Below are 23,086 nucleotides of genomic sequence, written 5' to 3'. Positions count from 1 at the left end.
TCGGTGTAAAATTAAACTTGTTGTGTCAAGCTCTTATTTAGGCCATGTAAATCCTCTGAGTAGTCCGCCTGTTATGTTTAAGCACCTAGTCCTGATTTAGCCATTGCTCATAGCGTGTATGAGATCTTTGTTCCGTGTATGCGTAGAGGCATTCGGCATGACACAAGAGCCGAGGTTTCACAGATTAAGGCATGTACCACCCGAGAAGATTAGCGACCGTTAAGAGAAGACAACGAATGCAAAAATAAGAAGTCAGCATTGCGATGAAGAGAATGCTCATTGGCATAAAGTAGTCAACGAGAGCACGTGTTGCAGCTCGCATGTCCATAGGGTGTAGCCGCTATGAGCGCGACACAACTCGTTGTGCCAAGCACGTGGGTGGTGCCCTACGAACTCGATGTATCAAGCATGTGGGTTGTGAGTCAGCAAACCCTAGAAGTAGTCGATCATGGTGTAGCCCCCGAGGATAATTCCCGTCGAGAGGCGTACCCAAAATAGTAGCCGGTCCTATGAAGAACAAGTCAGAAAAGGTATAAGTGACTTACCTTTAGCTTGATTCATGGACAATTGTCGACGAAGCCGTGGCGGTTGTTGATGAAGCTAATTAGTCGGAATTTATCTCCGACTAGTTGTCGATGGTGTGAGGCCTGTCCTCGACTAGTTTCTAGTCGAGACGAGTAGTAGAAGCACTCGCCAGTGTGTTAGCGGTGCGGCACGAGCTGGAGTCGAGCGGAGTTATCGAGGTTGATGTAGTCGTTCGCTCAAAGATCTGATCTCGAACTCGACGAATTGATCCGCCGTGCGGAGTGAATAATCTTGATGAAGAGGCCCTTTAGGCTTGCCCGATGATCTCGACGGCCCCATGATGAGCGCCAACTGTCGGTGTTTTTACCGCCAGCCTACCTAGGGATACCCTAAGGTATAAGATTATTTTGTGAGGGATCGCTGGATCTGGAACTTGAAGCTAAAAGTGAGGACACAAGACACAGATTTAGACAGGTTCGGGCCGCCAGAGTAGCATGATACCCTACGCCATGTGTGGTGGTTTGTATTGCCTTAGGTTGGTTATCCTTTGGAGGGGGTCCGTGCCCGCCCTTATATAGTTATGGGGGATAGGTTACAGATATTCTAGCCAGATACGAGCTCAGAAGTCCTATGTGAGTGCTACTCAGGTAGTTTCCTTTTGTTCCGACTAGTCCTACTCGTACCCGAGTAGCTTTATAACAGGTATAAGGTATAGGACATGCTCTATTCCTTATTCTAAAATATTAATGCCATGTGCACAGTCCCATAGCCCCAGTCCTAACAGGCATTGATGCACGGTAGAAGGAACACAGCAGTTTGCATGAATCCAATCGCGTCCCAGGAGCAAACTATACGAACCTTTTCCATCGATCATGAAAAAGGTTGTAGGGAGTGTCTTGCTGCTAATAGTTAATTCCATGTTTAACACTCCCCTGGCCTGGGAGCCGTTTCCAGCAAAGTCTTTGAGGGTCATATCGGTTTTGATCAGGTCCTCTAGCCTTTTTCCAAGCTTCCGATATGTAGTATACGGCATCAGGTTTACCGCCGCTCCCCCATCAACCAGCATCTTGGTCATCGGCTTCCCATCAACAAAGCCACAAAGCCCTTCAGGTACAAGGCTTTAAGATGTTGATGCTTCTCCCCCTTTGGCTTGTCAAAGCGAGCTTGATGCGGGTGTAGAACTAAGTGAGCAGTGACTTCCTCTTTGTCTTCTTTATTGGACTGATTCTAGTATTCCGAAGGCAAGAAGATTTCCGCCGATGGAGCAGGTTCATCGACTTTTTGCTTAGGGTGCCAGATTTTAGTCCCGTTGTTGCTCCTTCTAGGTTCCTCTTCCAGCAACTCTCTGTGCCTTAAACCCTGAACCCACCTCTTATGTGACTTAGTCAAACCTTCAGTGAATTATTGAGGATTGGTTTCAGGATCATACTTGTAACAACGGGGATGAACCCCCGATCCGATTGGTCAGATTTAGCCGATCGCTCCTCTAGAAAGCTTAATCTTTCATGCACTGTGCTTCTTTTTTGTGGCCATCTAGGCAATCATGAACTATGGACCACCTCTCTTGTATCAGTCTTTCTCAGTCATGGAATCGGTCATCCATCCAATCATGAATAGAGTGCCTTTGTATCTTGGGTTCCCAAAGTTCACTACATTCAAGACAATCATAAGCGGAGGGCAAACTTAGCCCATCGTTCCAACAGAACATAAAGAATGGACAATGCCAATTGGACTCGTGGTCTTGACGCTCAGCCTCTTGGCGCCTCCGATCCTTCGCCTGTTGACGCCTATATTTGCTCAATACCATCTGTGACGTCACCCTAGGATGACGGGTGTCATTAGTAGCCCGTTCTCTCTCATATTGGCTATCATTATAAGCATGATAATTATTTCTTTTAACTTCTTCAGCTTAAATCTGGACATTAAGGATCGACCGATCCGGATTCCTTGGCCTTTTGTGATATCAACACTCTAGCTTACCCTGCTCCGAGCTCTACCATGTTGACGTTTGCAGCTGGGAAGGGATGTTGATCAATCTTCATCGGCTTCTTGTTGAAGCGTCCCCCCATCTGGGAAGACTTAAAAGTGATGCTTTATCAGTCCGAGGAGGCTGATAACACTTTTATTACATCAGATGGTACATCACCGTACAACTCTACGCGGTAATGGGCAGTGAAGCGCCACTATCGCGAGGATTACAACTAAAACCCATACTACTACACAAGCTACAAAAAGAGGGTCATCAGAGTCTTGCGCCATGCGGAACTCCAGTGGTGGCCTTAACCACAGGCAAGACTGGGTGCAGGACGAAACCCTACTCGACGTCTTCAGGGAGGTAGTCTGGATCTTCTGCTGTAAAAAGTAAGAGTGGGGTGAGTACAAACGTACTCAGCAAGTCCAATCACACCCACGGGGGGGTTATCACAGAAATCAATGCACAGGACAGTCCAAGGATAAGGTTAGGATTCATTTGCGGAAAACTCGGTTATATGCAAAGGTTCATTTTTAAAAAAAACATTTTTCAAAACAAGTTTTTAAGTACCAAGGAGCACATGGTGTTGATCCACACAGGATCCAAGTTTTAAGCTGTTACCGGACTCCCCGTCTGCCATAGCACACGGCACAACTGCCGGACACTTTCCAAACAACCCACACTAGTCCAACCATTCCCAGAGAGAAACACTAGTTATGTGACCACACCGTAACTTGCCCAATACCGTGGGCACGGCTATTCGAATAGATTTTAACTCTGCAGAGTTGTGCAACTTTACCCACAGGTGGGGTACCACAGCACGATCACCTTAGTGTCGGTGCAGATCCCAACAAAGCCATTACCCGCCTTAGCTAGACCTGACTAGCCACCACGGGATCCATCAAGAGGTCATTCGACCTATCTCCGAGGTTTAACCGGGGCATAAGTCACACAAAGCTTATCCCTTCTCCTTGATCACCCGTTGCTCTCAGCTCTCCTGATGGCTATCAGACTAACTAGTGGAATTTATGCTAAGCTGTTGCCCATACAACGGTCAAGTGGTTTGCACGACAGGAAGCTAGGTGAGACGACACATCAACTCGGTCCTTAGGGGTGACAAGATGGATATCTCCCTTCCTTGCTCAACCACACAGGTACGAGCACACCAACGGCAATTCACACAGAAATGCCATCCATCTCATCTAACTCATCTTTCAAAACCACATTTTACCTCTCCCCCCACACACACATTTTTTATTTATAAAACAGGTGGTCAAGGAATAGTCATCACAAAACAAGGGGTGGTTATCACAAAACAAGGGTGGCTATCCTACCATGTTTTCTCAAGCAAAACCATGCATTTTTATAAAATAGGCCAACGGGTTGTGTTCAATAAAAACTGGGACAAAAACATGCATCAAAGGGCGGGGTTGAACTTGCCATCATCAAATCCTTGCGGGAGGTCCTGATCGAAGCACTGTCCCTCGGGTTCGGGGTCGCAGAACTGGTCCTCATTCGCTTGATCACAGTCGAGACCTTCCTCGTTCACTCCGTGTCCTACGACGCAAACAAACAGGCACACAATCAAGCGAAAGAACTAAAAGCTTTTATCGTTGGGCTTGAATCGGAAATAATTTAGTTATGGATATAGGGGTAATATTTTTAGGTGGTTTCTTATTGGCATGGTTAGAACTATACTAGAAAGGGCGTGGTAAGGTTTCGGGTCGATCGGAGATCGTTTGGCGCATAAAATGACGAGTTAAAGAGGGTTCAGGGGTTAAACAGGGGTCCAGGGCCTCATTCGCAAACTTTCTGGAAAAGAAAAGGACCTATTTGTACATCCTAGAAACATTAGGGGCACAACAAAAAGTGTGAGGGGTCTATTTGGAAATAAGTTTATATAGTGGAGGGGTCTAGTTTGGGAAATGGCAAAAGGAGGGGGCTCTTCTTGCAAAGATGTCAAAAGGGTGGAGGGGCCCTTAAACAGATAGAGGGGAAGGGAGGGGCCTAAGGGCAAATCTGCCCCTTTCTTCCTCCTCTCCCCACGGGAACAGAGGAGGGGGGCAGGGCGCCGGCGGCGGCCAGTCCGACCGGCCCGAGCCCCGGCGGTGGTCGTAGGAGGGGGGAAAGAAGGAGGAAGGCGAGGGGGTTTGATTCCCGGCCTTACCTCGGGCCGGGGCGGCGGGAGGAGGCGGGGCGACGGGAGCGGGCGGCGGTGGCCTTGGGAGCACGGCGGGGGCGGCGCTAGGGCAAGGGAGGCGGGGGCTAGGCGTGCTGCGGCGGTTGTGGGGGTGCCGGGGTGCCCCTCGGCCTTATTTATAGGCGGCCGAGGCGGTGAGGCGGGGGGGTCGGCCGGCGGCTCCGCGGCCGGCCATTAATGGCGTTTGGCCGCTCGCGGCCGTCGTGGTGCGGCGTGGTGGCGAGGGCGCCGAGGCGTCGCACGTGGGGGGGGGGGCTGTGCCGGCACAGTGGCAGGGAAGGCAGCAGCGCGCGCGGCGGTGGCACGGCAGGCGACGGGCGGCGCGGCCGCGCGCAGGGGTGGGCGCGCGCGTGCGCGCACGGCGCGGCGAGGCGCGGGCCAGGGGTGGGGGTGCGAGCGGCGGGCGGCACGGCGTGGCGCACGGCCACGCGTTGCACGTGCGCGTCGCGGAGGGAGGCCGGGGCAGGGCTCGTGCGCGGCGTGGGCAGGACCGGCGCGCGGCCGAGCGGCGCTCGGGCGCGCGGCAAGGGGGAAAAGAAAGGAGAGAGAGAAGGGAGGAAGGGGAAGAAGAAAGAAAAGAAAGGAAAAAGGGAAGAAAAGGGAGGGAAAAGGAAAAGAAGAGGAAAAAGAAAATAGGAGGAAAATAGAAAAGAGGAGGAGAAGAAAAATGGGGAAAAAGAAAAGGAAAAGAAGAAATGGTGGAAGGAAAAGGGAAAGGGAGAAAGAAAGGCCACGCGCGCGCAACGTTCGCACGCTGCGCGAGGAGAAAAGGGGGAGGTGACAGCTGTCGGATTCGGGGTTCCGGGGAATTAGGGCTTCGACAAAAAGGTTTCTGAAAAAGATATTTTTAGCATATGATTTCTCTGGTAAATTTTTCTGGGATGTCACAAACCTACCCCACTTAAACTGAATCTCGTCCTCGAGATTCGGCTGGCTCCTAAACATATGGGGAAATTCCTTCTTTAGAGCCTCCTCGCGTTCCCAAGTTGCTTCCTCTACTCCGTGTCTACTCCATTGAACCCTGCATATCCGTACTTCGGAGTTTCTTGTCCTCCTAGTGACAGTGTCTAGAATTTTGACCGGTACTTCCTGGTATCGCAGATCCGGTTGCAGGTCTATTGCCTCTGTTGGCACGTGTTCTATCTCGGGTATTCTCAAACACCTCCTGAGTTGCGAGACATGAAACACTGGGTGTATATCTACCATTTCTCTTGGTAGCTCCAATCGATATGCTACAGCTCTGACTTTATTCAGAACTTGGTAAGGTCCAATGTACCGAGGGGCTAGCTTTCCTTGTACTTGAAACCTTCGGGTCCCTCGAATAGGTGAGACCTTGAGATAAACAAAATCTCCTGGGTTGAAACTTATTTCTCGCCTTTTCTTGTCTGCGTAGTTCTTTTGTCGGGATTGAGCCGCTTTCAATTTCTTGCGAATCTCCGCTACTTTTTCTTCTGCTTCTTTTATAAGCGCGGGTCCCACTAGGGCACGTTCTCCAACTTCTGACCACATTAGGGGAGTTTTGCACTTCCTTCCATAGAGAGCTTCGAATGGTGACATACCCAAGCTGGCTTGGTAACTATTGTTGTACGAGAATTCTGCATAAGGTAGACTCTGCTCCCAGTCCTTTCCGTAGGTCAGGACGCATGCTCTCAGCATATCCTCCATAATCTGATTTACCCTCTCGGTTTGACCATCCGTCTGTGGGTGATATGCGGAGCTGAAATCTAACTTGGTGCCCATGGCTTGATGCAAGCTTTTCCAAAACCTAGAGATGAATTGGGTTCCTCTATTTGAGATAATTCTGCTAGGCACTCCATGTAACTTTACTATGTTTTCCACATAAAGCTTCGCCAGCTTTTCTCCACCGTAATTAGTTCATACGGGTATGAAATGAGCCGATTTAGTGAGTCGGTCCACTATTACCCATATGGAATCGTGTCCCTTCTGTGTTCTAGGTAGGCCCACTACAAAGTCCATTCCTATCTCATCCCATTTCCAGACCGGAATGGGTAGGGGTTGCAATAATCCTGCTGGCTTTTGATGTTCGGCCTTGATCCTTTGACAAGTATCACAATGGGCCACAAATCGTGCAATATCCGCCTTCATTCCATTCCACCAATATTTTTGTCTTATGTCCATATACATTTTGGTGGATCCTGGGTGGATGGAGTAGGCTGAGTTATGGGCTTCGTCCAAGATTATCCGCTGGAAGTCTCCATTCTGGGGTACACAAATCCTATTCCCGTACCATAACGTTCCCTTATCGTCCACTCTGAAGCCCGGTGCTTTGTTTTCTCCAGTGTGTTTGCAGATCTTTATTAACTCCTGATCCGAGCTTTGAGCCTCTCTAATTCTATCCTCTAGTGTTGATTGGATGTTCAGCACATGGCTGGAACCTCGGGGAACAATGTGCACATTTAATCGTGCCATTTCCTCGCGCAGATGGTCATCTTTGGGTCCATAGGATTTCCGGCTTAAGGCATCGGCTACCACGTTCGCTTTCCCGGGGTGATAATGGATTTCCAAATTGTAGTACTTAACCAACTCCAACCATCTTCTCTGCCTTAAGTTCAAATCCGGCTGGGTGAAGATATACTTCAGACTCTTATGGTCGGTGTAAATCCCACACTTATTTCCAATCAAGTAGTGTCTCCAAATCTTAAGGGCATGCACTACGGCTGCAAATTCCAAATCATGGGTCGGATAGTTCTGCTCATGAGTCCTGAGTTGGCGGGAAGCATATGCAACAACTTTCCCGTCTTGCATCAGCACACACCCTAATCCTTGTCGGGATGCGTCACAATAAATGACAAAATCCCGATGAATGTCCGGCAGGGTCAGCACTGGGGCGGTTGTCAACCTTTGCTTCAATTCTTGAAAACTTCTTTCAGAAGATTCCATCCAAGCGAACTTCTTCTCCTTCTTAAGAAGTTCCGTCATGGGTCGGGCTATCTTGGAGAATCCCTCGATAAATCTCCGATAGTACCCAGCTAATCCAAGAAAACTCCTGATTTCACTAACATTGGTCGGTCGCTGCCAGTTGGAAACTGCTTCAACCTTCTCTGGGTCCACTGCTATGCCTTCTGCAATCAGAATGTGACCAAGGAAAGCTACTCTCTCCAGCCAGAATTCGCACTTGCTAAACTTGGCATATAGCCTATGTATCCTCAGCTTTTCCAATACTACCCGCAGATGTTGTTCATGTTCCTGAATACTCTTGGAGTAGACAAGTATGTCATCGATAAAGACTACGACAAACTTATCTAGCTCATCCATGAATACTTTATTCATGAGGTTCATAAAATAGGCAGGGGCATTGGTTAGTCCGAAGGATATTACGGTGAACTCAAACTGCCCGTAACGGGTGACAAAAGCTGTCTTAGGGATGTCACTTTCTCTAATCTTGAGCTGAAAATATCCTGACCTTAGATCGATCTTGGAAAAGTACTTGGCTCCTTTTAGCTGATCGAAAAAGTCATCAATCCTGGGGAGGGGATACTTATTCTTAATGGTAACCTCATTCAGTGCCCGGTAATCTACGCACAACCTCATACTCCCATCTTTCTTCTTGACAAATAGGACTGGAGCTCCCCAAGGTGACGAGCTTGGCCTGATGAAGCCAATTCATTGTAGTTCTTCCAGCTGCTTCTTTAATTCCGTCAATTCAGAGGCTGCCATCCTATAGGGTCTCTTGGCTATAGGGGAGGTTCCAAGGATAAGGTCAATGACGAACTCTATATCCCTGTCCGGTGGCATACCGGGAAGTTCTTCGGGGAAGACATCTGGGTATTCGTTTACTACCGGGACTCCTTCTAAGGGCTTGGCTTCCATGCTAAACACCATTGGGTTAAACTCACTTTCCCGGGTATGGCAGATTACTTGTACTCCTTTGGGGTTTGTTAGGTGTACCACTTTGTCAATACATCCTATGAGACCATTGTGTCGGCTTAACCAGTCCATTCCAAGGATCACGTCTATTCCCCTAGACTTAAGTACTACCAAGTCTGCTAGAAATTCTACTCCACTTAAATTGATCCTTACCCGTGCACAGCCTAGTTGACATCTGATGTCGCCTCCAGGCGTCCGGGTTAATAGGGGTGTTTTTAGTAGTACTGTAGGTATTTTGTGTTTTTCCACAAAACTTGAGGATATGAACGAGTGCGATGCTCCAGAATCAAATAGTACCGTTGCCAGAGCTGAGTTGACTAGGTACTCACCGAGCACTACACCCTGAGCTTCTTGAGCCTCCAGCGTGTCGATGTGATTGACACGGGCTCGTCCAATTGACTGCTAGGGCTGCTTCATCTGCTGACTGTTGTCGTTGTTGCGGATGGGCACTCGGTTGGCACCGGTCAGGGCTGGTCTCGGTCTATTCACCGTGTTGGAGAAGGCTGATGTAGCTGGCTTATTCTTGGCATAAGGACAAATGGCAATGAAATGCCCTGTCTCACGGCAGTTAAAACAGGCCTTAACATTGTTGTTGTCGGAGGCGACCAGGCTTGTATTGCTCTGCGGGGCCCTCATGGTACTCTGGCTCCTAGGTTGTGTGTTAGGGGCCCGTGGTCCTGTCACTTGAGACTGAGTCCTATACTGCATTGGGGCCTGAGATCTTGGTGCAGTATAGCCGAAGTTCCTCGGTTTTTGGAATCGGTCCTGTTGGCGGGCCTTACTTTCCAGGAATTTGCGTTTGTTATCCTTCCTCTCTTCGGTTTTGGCCCTTTCCGTAAGGATAGCCTTGTTCATCAGGGTATTGAAGTCAGGATAGATCCGAGGGGTAAGCAAGGTCCGGAGTTCTGGGTTTAGTCCCTTCTTGAACATGTCTTGTTTCTTGTCATCGTCGTTCACTTCCTCCGGTGCATATCGGGCTAACTCCATGAACCGGTGGGTGTACTCCTCCACTGTCATGCTTCCTTGCTGCAGTGCGCGGAACTCATCCGCCTTGCGCTTCATGGTGGCTGAAGGGATGTGATAACGGCAGAACTCCCTCACGAATTCCTCCCAAGTGATGGTAGAGGCATCCTCGGCTGCGGCACAATAATTTTCCCACTAGGCTAATGCTGTTCTGGTGAGTTGGTGGGCTGCCAGAAGGACTTTGTCTCGGTCCTGGCATTCAAACGGTTCGAGTTTCCTCTGAATTACTCGTAACCAGTCGTCTGCATCCAAAGGGTTGCAGGATCCGGCAAAGGTGGGCGGCTTGGTCCTCAGAAAAGCTGTCAGCTTGTCATTCATGTTCTGCCCTCGTGGTTGCCGGTTAACGAGGGCATTGGCCAGTGTTTCCAGTATAAGGGTTTGGTTGCGGATTATCTGTGCCAGGTCTCCGATGGGTGGGGGTGGTGGTAGTTGCTCTCCTCCTTGATTTTCTTCTCGGTTCTGGCTTACTTCCTGTTCTCCCTGAGGAAGATTTTATCCAACAGGCTGCGCTCCGGCACCAGCGGCTGCGGGGTTCCGGCTACGGGAGGCCCTCGTGACGCTCCGGGGAGCCATCTGTTGATTGGGTAGAGTGGGGTTACGATTATGTGATGTTTAAGTTGTTTAATTCGTATATAAGGCAGAATCTACCTCCTGCCAGTAGTCACATAAACAAGCAGCACACAACAAACCAGCACACAACATCACAAACAACAAGCACAAACAACTTCATTACTGCAAGGGGGTATAGCTTGGGGGTAAGACTAGGTCTCGTACTACTTGTCCGGGGTCATGCCTAAGGGCATGACTTAAGCAAAAGAGGCTGGGGGGTACATCACTAGGGCGGCGTCGGTTATTTTACTCGCGGGGCGTGCCTTCTCCCGGGGCGGGGAGTGTGAGTAATCCTTGCTCGCCATTCTCTGGATCTCCATTTGCCAAGGGTTGTGCAGCACCATCTCTTTCAACGGCGGTAGCAGAACATTCAGGGTTCTCGGATGGGGCTTGCGAATTTCCAAGGAGTGGTCCCCATCCTATGACGGGTGTCCCGAGTAAAACATGGTCTTCTCCAATTGCCGGGACTGGTGTTCCACTTCGGGTCCATTCTTGCATACGCCGGTCTCGGGCCTGCCTGAGGCTCTCTTGGGCGACTGCTTCGCTGCTGACCGCGGCTGCGGCTCTTGCCTCGGCTTGGGCTGCTCGGATCTGCTGCAGTCTTACTGCGAGCTCTGCTTGCTCGGCTCGATGGGTCTGCTCTCTCAGAAGGTTGGCTTGCTCATCAAAGAGTTGGTCCAAGGCGGCTAGATAAGTAGCCACTTGGTACAGAGGGCCTTCTTCATGGCGATGTCGTTCCAGACTTCTCATGCGTGCTTCCCAAACTGGGGTTCTGATGGCCAGCGGGAAGAACCTCATTGGTGTGGGGGCGAGGTGTCTTTCAAAAATCCGGCATAAATAACGGAGTGCTTTTCTGACGGTCAAGGGGTAGGTGTCTTGGTGCCTAAACCCTGTGGCAGTCACTCGCCATGGCTGGATGTCGGGGTAGCGGTTGCTCCTAGCGATGACCAGGATCACCCTGCAGCGGAGGGTACCATGGTGTTCGTACTCTCTGTTGTAGTACCTCGGGCGTTCCGTAACGCCAAGGCTTTCCAGGGCGTTGATCAAAAGGCTGGGAAAGCCAGGTGCAGCTTGGCAATTGCCCTGGGTCCATCCTTCCTCAGCCATCTGAAACAAGGACAGGGTAAACAATATTGCACAGGTACAAAAGGGAGTAGGTAACATTTATTATTGCAACATGGAGGGGGTACAGTTCCCATAGGTACATGATTATTAGGGTAGGGTTCTAGCTTGGAGTGCTACTCCTATCATGGGGATTCTTCCCCGATTCTGATAGGGCGCTTCTTTATTGGGAGGCACCGATCCATCACCTCATCTTCGGTCTGAGTACTTTTATCCCAATGGGTTTCCTCGGGTTCCTCTTCTTCCTCTATCCATCCACTTACTCCTCTGCGGTTTTCGTATTCTTGTATCTGGGCTTGGAGGGCGGCTAAGGAATACTCGGCGCGTGTGGCTCTTATCTGTTGTTCTTCCGGTTCCTGGGTTGCCTTTTCTGCCCTATGGATTAGCTGCTTCAGCTGTGCCGCCTGTTCGCGGTAGAGTTCATCCAAGCCGGTAAGGTAGATGGATAGGTGGGAGATCGTATCTTCTAGGTCTTCTTCTTCTCTTCCGAGTTCTCTCATCCGGGCAATCCAAGTGCGTCCTCTTCCTTCAGTAGGTGGGAAAAATCCCATAGGAGTCCGCTGAAGGTGGTGCTTGTAGATCACACGCAGTCGTCGCAGGGCTTTACGGGCGGCCTTTCGGTAAGTGTCAGGGAAGCGAAAGCCAGAGGTGGCGATGAACCAGGGGTCCACATCAGGGTAGCGGGTGCTTTTTCCCACGAAGACCATCATGTCGCACCGAAGGATGCCCTTGGAGGTGTATTCTCGGTAGGCATACTCTGGTGGTTCCATAACTCCGATGCGTTCCAGGCTGAGTATTAATAACTTAGGAAGGCCGGGTTCTGCGTGGCAGATTCCATCAACCCATCCATTGTCAGCCATCTGGAACAGGGCAAGAACCAGTGGTGAGTGTTTGCGCAGGAAAAGAGCAAAGTCAGAACAAGTCCTGGGGCCTAAAAAAGGGTCTCGTTTCTAGGGTCACGTCCTACGGCCAGCCTACGGCTCTGATACCACCTGAAGCGTCCCCCCATCTGGGAAGACTTAAAAGTGATGCTTTATCAGTCCTAGGAGGCTGATAACACTTTTATTATATCAGATGGTACAACACCGTACAACTATACGCGGTAATGGGCAGTGAAGCGCCACTATCGCGAGGATTACAACTAAAACCCACACTACTACACTAGCTACGAAAAGAGGGTCATCAGAGTCTTGCGCCATGTAGAACTCCAGCGGTGGCCTTAACCACAGGCAAGACTGGATGCAGGACAAAACCCTACTCAACGTCTTCGGGGAGGTAGTCTGGATCTTCTGCTGTAAAAAGTAAGAGTGTGGTGAGTACAAACGTACTCAACAAGTCTAATCACACCCACGGGGGGGTTATCACAGAAATATTTGCACAGGACAGTCCAAGGATAAGGTTAGGGTTCATTTGCGGAAAACTCGGTTATATGCAAAGGTTCGTTTTAAAAAAACATTTTTCAAAATAAGTTTTTAAGTACCAAGGAGCACATGGTGTTGATCCACACAGGATCCAAATTTTAAGCTGCTACCAGACTCCTCGTCTGCCGTAGCACACGGCACAACTGCCGGACACTTTCCAAACAACCCACACTAGTCCAACCATTCCCAGAGAGAAACACTAGTTATGTGACCACACCGTAACTTGCCCAATACCGTGGGCACGGCTATTCGAATAGATTTTAACTCTGTAGAGGTGTGCAACTTTACCCACAGGTGGGGTACCACAGCACGATCACCTTAGTGTCGGTGCAGATCCCAACAAAGCCATTACCCGCCTTAGCTAGACCTGACTAGCCACCACGGGATCCATCAAGGGGTCATTCGACCTATCTCCGAGGTTTAACCGGGGCATAAGTCACACAAAGCTTATCCCTTCTCCTTGATCACCCGTTGCTCTCAGCTCTCCTAATGGCTATCAGACTAACTAGTGGGATTTATGCTAAGCTGTTGCCCATACAACGGTCAAGTGGTTTGCACGACAGGAAGCTAGGTGAGACGACACATCAACTCGGTCCTTAGGGGTGACAAGATGGATATCTCCCTTCCTTGCTCAACCACACAGGTACGAGCACACCAATGGCAATTCACACAGAAATGCCATCCATCTCATCTAACTCATCTTTCAAAACCACATTTTACTTCTCCCCACACACACACATTTTTTTATTTATAAAACAGGTGGTCAAGGAATAGTCATCACAAAACAAGGGGTGGTTATCACAAAACAAGGGTGGCTATCCTACCATGTTTTCTCAAGCAAAACCATGCATTTTTATAAAACAGGCCAACGGGTTGTGTTCAATAAAAACTGGGATAGAAACATGCATCAAAGGGCGGGGTTGAACTTGCCATCATCAAATCCTTGCGGGAGGTCCTAATCGAAGCACTGTCCCTCGGGTTCGGGGTCGCAGAACTGGTCCTCGTTTGCTTGATCACAGTCGGGACCTTCCTCGTTCACTCCGTGTCCTACGACGCAAACAAACAGGCACACAATCAAGCGAAAGAACTAAAAGCTTTTATCGTTGGGCTTGAATCGGAAATAATTTAGTTATGGAGATAGGGGTAATATTTTTAGGTGGTTTCTTATTGGCATGGTTAGAACTATACTAGAAAGGGCGTGGTAAAGTTTTGGGTCGATCGGAGATCGTTTGGCGCATAAAATGACGAGTTAAAGAGGGTTCAGGGGTTAAACAGGGGTCCAGGGGCTCATTCGTAAACTTTCTGGAAAAGAAAAGGACCTATTTGTACATCCTAGAAATATTAGGGGCACAACAAAAAGTGTGAGGGGTCTATTTGGAAATAAGTTTATATAGTGGAGGGGTCTAGTTTGGGAAATGGCAAAAGGAGGGGGCTCTTCTTGCAAAGATGTCAAAAGGGTGGAGGGGCCCTTAAACAGATAGAGGGGAAGGGAGGGGCCTAAGGGCAAATCTGCCCCTTTCTTCCTCCTCTCTCCACGGGAACAGAGGAGGGGGGGCAGGGCGCCGGCGGCGGCCAGTCCGACCGGCCCGAGCCTCGGCGGTGGTCGTAGGAGGGGGGAAAGAAGGAGGAAGGCGAGGGGGTTTGATTCCTGGCCTTACCTCGGGCCGGGGCGGCGGGAGGAGGCGGGGCGACGGGAGCAGGCGGCGGCGGCCTCGGGAGCATGGCGGGGGCGGTGCTAGGGCAAGGGAGGCGGGGGCTGGGCGTGCTGCGGCGGTTGTGGGGGTGCCGGGGTGCCCCTCAGCCCTATTTATAGGCGGCCGAGGCGGTGAGGCGGGGGGGGGGGGGAGGGGGTCGGCCGGCGGCTCCGCGGGCGGCCATTAATGGCGTTTGGCCGCTCGCGGCCGTCGTGGTGCGGCGTGGTGGCGAGGGCGCCGAGGCGTCGCACGTGGGGGGGGGGGGCTGTGCCGGCACAGTGGCAGGGAAGGTAGCAGCGCGCGCGGCGGTGGTGCGGCAGGCGACGGGCGGCGCGGCCACGCGCAAGGGAGGGTGCGCGCGTGCGCGCACGGCGCGGCGAGGCGCGGGCCAGGGGCGGGGGTGCAAGCGGCGGGCGGCACGGCGTGGCGCACGGCCACGCGTTGCGCGTGCGCGTCGCGAAGGGAGGCCGGGGCAGGGCTCGTGCGCGGCGTGGGCAGGACCGGCGCGTGGCCGAGCGGCGCTCGGGCGCGCGGTAAGGGGGAAAAGAAAGGAGAGAGAGAAGGGAGGAAGGGGAAGAAGAAAGAAAAGAAAGGAAAATGGGAAGAAAAGGGAGGGAAAAGGAAAAGAAGAGGAAAAAGAAAATAGGAGGAAAATAGAAAAGAGGAGGAGAAGAAAAATGGGGAAAAAGAAAAGGAAAAGAAGAAATGGTGGAAGGAAAAGGGAAAGGGAGAAAGAAAGGTGACGCGCGCCGGCGATATTCACGGCGGCGACCGCGGCTGGTCGGCCACGCGCGCGCGACGTTCGCACGCTGCGAGGAGAAAAGGGGGAGGTGACAGCGGTCGGATTCGGTGTTCCGGGGAATTAGGGATTCGACAAAAAGGTTTCTGAAAAAAGATATTTTTAGCGTATGATTTCTCTGGTAAATTTTTCCGGGATGTCACACTTGTTCTCCTCAATCTAAATCCTTCCCTGCTCGATGGCTGACTGAATCTGCTGTCAGAGCACCTTGCACAAATTAGTGTTGTGAGATGTAGAGTTATACCACTTGCAATATTTATTGTTCTTCAACTCTTCAGCTGATGGGATATTATGATTAAGGGATTGCTGAGTTTGCTTCTACCTTAGCAGGAAATTGAATATCTGATCGGCCTTGCTAACATCAAAACTGTATTTTTCTATGTTAGCCTTCACCTATGGGCAAGACACTAGCTTCTTATTCCTGGTCCACTCCGCTAGACCGACTTCAGCTTCATCTTCAGAGTCTAATTCCTGATATCCAACGTGCGCTACCTTCTTCTGATACCGGCCACCTCTGGAATCTTGATAACGGCCTTCGTGAGCCGATATCATTTGAATAATGTGCCTAGGCTCTCAACTCTTGAGAGGAATATCTCTCCTTCTGGCAAGAGTCCCTAGAAGGCCAACTCTGCTAACTACCCATCGGTCAAGTTTGAACTGAAGCATCAGCTCCGTACATCGCGGAATCTTTCGATGTATTCAGGAACCGATTCATCATTCCTCTGTCTAATAGCGATCAAATCTGCCAAGCGCATCTCGTGAAGGGCGATGAAGAAGTATTTGTGGAATTGCTTCTCCAGATCGGCCCAACTGTGAATATAGTTGGCGGGTAAAGATGCGAACCAGTAGAAGCCGATCCAGACAGAGAGAGAGGGAACAGCCGAACCCTCAAGGCGTCCTTTGCGGCAGCTTCTCCGCACTGTGCTAAGAATCGGCTAACATGCTCAATGGTCAACACGTTGTCCTTGCCACAAAATCGGTTGGGTAAGGGTACACGATCAAATGCTTTGGGATACAAGCGTCTACACATGTACGCTTGATCTTTGAGCTTTAAACCGAAGTGGTTTTGAATAACATCGGCTATCTTGCTTGCCCAGTCCTTGTTTTGTGGACCTTGTTGGTAAACCCTTGGCGTCGAGATCTGAAGCAGTGCTTGGGTTGTACCTTGTTGTGGCACCTGGTAATCTTTATAGTCGGATGCCAAGTGATATCCACATGAAGGTCTACCCCCTCCAGTGTTAGTCTAGTAACCTGCAGCCTGAAAGTATTGTTTTGGCACATCTGGGGCATAGTACTGCCTGTTGTTAGTAGGATGCTGGTCATTTCTAATCGGCTGGCCAGGCGGCGTTTGATGCCGATGCCCTTCATTTGTTAACATCGGCATAGGCTGCCTGTGCCCCCCTTGCATGAAAGATGTTTGCTGATATCTATTTGAGGGCGGTGGAGGAGGCCGGTGTGGATACCCGCTCATCGGATGTGGAACAGTGAATGGCGGTCCACTATGTTGCTGTTGTGCTGATGGTATTGGAGGTGGCATCTTCGGCAGCAATGGCTCCTCTCCCTGCACACCTTTGCCTTTGTAATTGGGAGCCAAAGGGTCCATTGAGAAGTATGTGGGCCCTGCTTGCTGTTCTGGTGGCCCACCGGCTTCTTGCTTGATCAGGTTGGTCAGTGTGTTGATCAGGACTCCTGATTGGTTGACCAGTGCATGATGAACGGCATCCTTGATTGTTTCTTGGAAGGTCTGTGATCCACTAGCACTAGCCAATTCATCCAGGGGCGTCTCCATAACGGAAAAAGTTGGAAGTTGACTTTTTTGCACAACTCCGTTACGGGTTTTGCTGAAGGAGTCCAGGCACAACTTCATATAGTTGTCCAAGTTCATCTTCTTCTGGTCTTCCGTGTGGTCGTCCATGGTGACGTCAATCACGTTCTCCGGCTCAGTGACTGAACCATGATGTGACTTGCTGACGTGTCCTACTGGGCGTGCTAAAAAGCATGTTGCCGCAAAAATCAGATGGTGAAGCTCGTTGAGCACAACACGCTAAGGCCTGGGAACTCTGCTTATCTCCAGTGCAGATCCTTCTATCAAGGTTCGGGGCATACCAATTAATTTGACCTACAATTGATAAGCGAAAAGAAATTTAATCAGAAAACAACTAGGAATGCATCAGCCGGGTTTCCGAAGAGTTTGATAAAGACGCATCGGCCATGAAGTCCAATGCAGAGATCAGACCATCAGCTGTAGAGTCAACTCATTAGAACAAATAACTCTAAAGATAAACTCCATCGTCAAGAAACGCATCTAGCCGATAAGACTTAACCTAATCGTCACTATCAGTCGGATCGGATCTAACCGAGACAGCGCTGACAGCAGGACGATAGATTAAATAGAATTAGTGATGAATCTAATTAAGACGACGATTATCCTTTTTAATATTTGTTAAAAGTATCTAGATCCAAATTAAATCGGCTTTTAGATGTGCAACAGAATCTTCAGTATACAGAGCCGATAAAAGCTTAATCAAGATGAGATAAATTATGAAATCTATTAAGATCTAGCATGAGATCGGGTGATGCAGCCTTATAAGAATTTGATAGAAACCGGTAAATTGTGAGGTCTATCAAACAAGCAAGAGATCGGACGATGCAGTATTGCAAGCTTTCGAGAACTCGATAAATTGGTAGATTAAACTAGACCCCGGTAATTAAAGTCTAGAAAATCTAATAAAACACGAACTTACCAACAAGCTAGAGATCGAGTCGATGCGACTCTACTTGCTGAAGAATTCACCGAGAAAAAGTACGCTACTCTTGCTCCTAGTGTTTTGGCGAAGTGTCGAGAAAAGTTGTATTGATTGATGATTCCTACTATTTATACTCCGAAACTAAAGACTACTGATCGATTACGATCTGTTACAAACTTTACTAAAAATAAACTAATACTATATCTCTAAGACTCTTTAAAAAGAAATCGGACTCTCGTGGAATCTTCCGCTCACGTCTTCTTCCATTCCAATTCGAATTGTATCCGGCCATTTCCTTGACCGAGTCCATGTCGCCTTTGACCAGCGCCACATCATCTTTGACTGGATTCTCTAACTATTTTGACCCGAACACCCAAACAGCTCTCTCTGAATTCTCCATCGGCTTCATTCTTCTTCTACCAATATTTCTGCAAAATTTTGGCATCAACAAATATTTTGTATTGTGTGGGTTACATGTAAAAGAAACGACGAAATAAATCTTAGGCTAAAGAACCAACGGTATGAAACCTATTAGTACATTTTGTCCTTACCACCATCACGCTGTCTGCCGGAACTAACGAATGAACGAGCTTGTTGGGGAAAAAAAGAGAAACCAAAGATTTTGTTCTGTATTTAGATGAGGCATGGCCCAACACTTTGCGGCTATATGGCCCAACAAGATAGGTGACTCAGATTAATTTGATGATTGGTCGTCTTCGTAGGGGAAGCCTAATTTCATGATAGAAAGAGCGCCAAGTATTTTTTTTATGACACTAGTAAATGAATTCAATACGAGGTGAGGTCACCAAATAAACAAGAAGCACGCCCTCCTTGGCACCTTCTTACTGATCAAACATGCAGCGTGTGACAAAATATCAAATCAAGTTAGTGGCAATAAATTAGTAAGTAGAATCTCTTAGAAGCTTTGGCAAAACAGGACCACAAAATTGTTCAAAAAATCGGCTACAATCATAAATTTCGAGAGCTTTCCAGCAGCATCCGGTGGATAGTAGAACAAACCAAATAATTCATTATTCGCAATAATGATATTTTAAAGATAATAATAAAGATGAAAACTACACTGAACTCTGAAAGCAATCAGAGACTACTTGGCCCGGACAAGAACACCTCCATCTACATCTGATGAAATATTGCTAATAATAAGTTCTAGAATCGACGCGAACCTGCAGCAGCAATACAATAAATTCTGACAACGCCGTGCTAGCTTCATCCCGTCGGCGACCTCACGGCATTGCATCGCCGGCATCGCTGTCGAATATGGGCCGAGCTAGCGCGCATGAACTTAGGACCATGTCATCATCCATTGAATATGTGATGTAGTGATGTATGAGTACATGATTGATCAGGGATGTGGCAACATGGAGCAACACTGCAACTGACTGATCATGAATAGCTAGTTGGAGTTGGATGTCCGATACGTAAGGGTAGCTGCAGACAGTACAGCTGCTCAAATTTTTGGATCTTGGTACAGTGATTGGTGGACGACTGTGGAGTTACCTGGCTGGAAGGAAGCTGTGCCAAGTTGAGAGTGCAGAGAATTTCTTGGCAAGTCATTGATTGGGCCGTGATTTATGGTGGTTGGACAGCAAGGTTGAGAATGAGATCTGTCCAGTAGTATCTCATGTTTGTGAACGAGGAGTACTTGTGGAAGATTTGAATTGAAAGAAGAAAATGCACAAGAAGTCGAGGTATCAAGGTTTGCGAAGTGACATTAAGCATGTATTAGAACTTAATTCAGGGGAAATTAACAATAACTTTGGAGGAAAGAATGTCCCTACTACGACTAGAATAGTGTAAAATACTCAAGTTTTTTTTTGAAAAGGCAGGAGCGCTGCCATGTCATATAAGAAGGAGAAGCAAGTCTGATCGTACAAAATGTCTATTACATAAGAAACAAATTAAACTCAAACTCTTGAAAAAGACTAACTTTAGAAACACGCTTGCCTTCGCAGCGCAGTTTCTTCCTTGATTTGTAGCACCACACTCGGGTGGAGCTTGCAACTTTTGTGTCGAAAATTCTCCTGTTTCTTTCGTTCCGGAGGTTCCACACCGTATACATCATCAGGGCAGCCTTTAATCAACTGGTCTTCTTTGGTAGCCCTCCCAGTGATCTATTCCACCACTCTTCCACCGTACGTCATAGTACCCTATCGGCACTGTAACCAGACCGCCTGACCATTGCTTGACCTGCTCCCATGTGTCTTTCGCAAATGGGCACTGCAGGCACAAGTGTTCTAACGATGCCTTAGAAGAATTGTAACAATGCGTTGGACAAAATGTTTTTGGGAACACTTTCACCAGAAAGTATCAGGGTTACCTAACTCCACACTATGTCCTCTCTAAAATAAAGTAACCCTAGATTAAAGACCCTCATTTGCGCCAACAAGAGATCCTTGCAACGATGCCTTTTGCAACTTTATAAAGATCCATGTCAGGGCAATGAACTTTTTAAAGATCCTTCTTTTTTTTCTCAAAAAGGACTTCTCCAAGATTCATGTCGGAGTAATGCCTGTGTTTCGCAAACATGTACTCCGATCAGCATGTTCTGCACATACTGACTAATCGCAGGTTATGGAAGGATTAGAATATTCAAGAATCAAGAGAAAGGCAGAGATCAGATTGTTCTGAGAGGCGAATACCTGCAGATCAGATCTCTGGCTGCATCATTGACTCATTGTCCCTTGCCTATGCTACAAATGAAGTCCTGTATATGCCCTGTGACACACGCAGCTGTTGCCATGCTGTGACTTATTAGTAAAGATCTTGGGGCTCATATATTGCCTCGTGCAAGTGCAGCATACCGGCAGTTTTTGAAAAGAACAAATTTTAAACGTGAGAACCACGAGACATTCTGTAAGATTTCTAACCGAGGACGAGTCTCTAAAGCTAACAAAGTTGATCATTCAGAAGAACAAAAGTTTACAGCGAAAAGCTAGCTTCTAGATCAGATGTGAACATCTGATGTTTCCAAAAGCAAACAAAGGAGCATAATTCGTATAATTTGCACTGAAATTTGCAACATCAATAACCACTGGTATTAAGTGGATATCTAGTGTACTTTTCTTAGTGTGATACCACGTGGCACAAGTAAGGCTCCTCAAGGAACAGTTCTGTCATGATTCATGAGTCACGAAAGCATGTAACCTCAATATTTTGCTCTTCCTTCAGTACTGACCATTTGAATAATCAAGTGCTCATAACATCATTTGCACAAAACAACTTCTCATAACATCACTGAGCACCAGGATGATACAAGTGCAGGTCTGTTTGTCATACTAGCTTTTTCGAAACATCAACTTTTTACAGCGTTATTTATTTTTCTACGAAGTGAAGAGGGATCGTAAAAGTATAAAATCAATCAGCATTCTGACTATTCTCCATGCTTTATTACGCAAAATGTATCACCACAACACCAGACCCATAGAACATGTGAAATGCCAATTTAATTCATTGGTGTTATCTTTTCTGACAAACACCCCTATAGCTCTGCCCCTGGCTGTTCTCCAGTTGGTGACCGTATTTTCCATCCCTTTATTAGAAGTCAAGTTTCTTTAGTTTAGCTGAATCTGTTATGTTGGAGAGGAGTACAAAATTTGATCATTCAGCTGTGGTTTTGACAAAAACGGGAGGTAGAGGTAGTTATCAAAACAGAAACTGGCACCATCCTTATATTTACTAATTTATATATTGATAGATGCAATACATATACTGATCAGCATGCATAGATGATCAGCATGCATAGATGAGCGGATGCTTGTACAAAACATAAGAGGGAATGCTAGCTAGATTGCTGCCAGTACGTGGAACAAGAACTATACTAGACGTTTCAGCAAGACATCAACACCGCGCATCATTCTTTTTCTGATATGAGTGTTCTCGTCATTACTCGCGCCAGGGGCAGATAGAACTCAGGTTTCCAGAGGCAGAGGTTGTGCATGACGGAGCTCCGGCCACTGCAACTACTTGGTCTCTTGTCAACCTCAGGTCGGTAATTCACCGCGGCCATGAGTTCCATCAGTACTGGTCGGGCCAGAGGAAGGCTCCCATGGCGAACTTTCTCTTGCTGTCGAGGTCGCCGGTGACGGGGAGGCCGTACTCGCGGAGGAGGCAGTCGACGCGCCACTCCGGCATGGTCTCGTAGTCCGCCTTCTTGTACCGCGGGTAGTGCAGCGGCATCTGGAAGGCGTAGCTGCCGCAGTTCTTCTGGCCTGCAGCTTGCTGCTGATCGGCGACGGCAACCACGCTGTTCTTGGTACCGACGCTGGTTGCTGCCTTCGCCATGCTCATGCTATTAATGGTGGTTGGGCCTAGAGAACCCATGCTTTTGTGTGTGTCCACGCACGCGCGTGCAGGTGTGTGCTTGAGAGAGAGGGAGAGGTGATGTTTGTGTGCTTGTTGTGTTGTTATTGCTGAAGGATCGATCAAGTGTGAGGGGGCTTTTATAGGGGATGGAAGGAATGATGTGGAGGGTGCTAGAACCTTAGAGTGAAGCTAGTGGCTAAGAGAATGCTGTTGAACCGGCCGGTAACTGCTTACAAGTTGGCATTCATGTTGATCAATGCTCTTGCAACATTACAACCATATACCTACTCATCTTATCATTTTACTATTACTAATTGAAGCCTTCTTTTAAAGCCTCCATGTGAAGCCACCTAGCATCCTAGGTGGACAGTCTAAAAAATAGAGAAATCCTACAAATTCTCACAAAAATTAAAAACATCCGGCCATCAATTCAGCAACTCTAATCATAATAACCATCAAATCTGTTATCTTTTCTAATAAATTACCCATCTGCCATTATAAAAAATAATCTAAAGTAACCCTTTAAATCACCCACCTATGGTATTATAAAAATAATATCAAATAACCCCCTAAATTTGCAAATAAATTATCCAATGATATCATTATTAAAAGTTAAAGTAACCCCTAAATTTGAATCTAAATTATATAATTATAATAAAATCTTAAAGTGCACCAATATAAAATTCTAAATTACTATTTCTATCATTATTAATATATTATATATGTTACTGTTTATAAAAAATACTATCCATAATGTGTGTCA

General features: G+C 48.0%; 1 protein-coding gene across 1 annotated transcript; it reads right to left on the bottom strand.

Moving 5' to 3' along the window:
• Positions 1-21,687: 21,687 nt before the first annotated feature.
• LOC112889640 lies at positions 21,688-22,424 on the bottom strand. Its single transcript, XM_025956372.1, has one exon. It carries the CDS (start codon positions 22,339-22,341, stop codon positions 22,036-22,038), a length of 306 nt encoding a protein of 101 aa, XP_025812157.1. The 5' UTR covers positions 22,342-22,424; the 3' UTR covers positions 21,688-22,035.
• Positions 22,425-23,086: the final 662 nt, after the last annotated feature.

Source organism: Panicum hallii, chromosome 4 (assembly GCF_002211085.1).
Source record: "Panicum hallii strain FIL2 chromosome 4, PHallii_v3.1, whole genome shotgun sequence".
Lineage (NCBI taxonomy): Eukaryota > Viridiplantae > Streptophyta > Magnoliopsida > Poales > Poaceae > Panicum > Panicum hallii.
This window is presented reverse-complemented; position numbering and strand designations above follow the sequence as displayed.

Bases quoted from the DNA above. Each gene is read 5' to 3' on its own strand.
- LOC112889640 (XM_025956372.1), bottom strand. From the start codon at position 22,341: ATGGGTTCTCTAGGCCCAACCACCATTAATAGCATGAGCATGGCGAAG.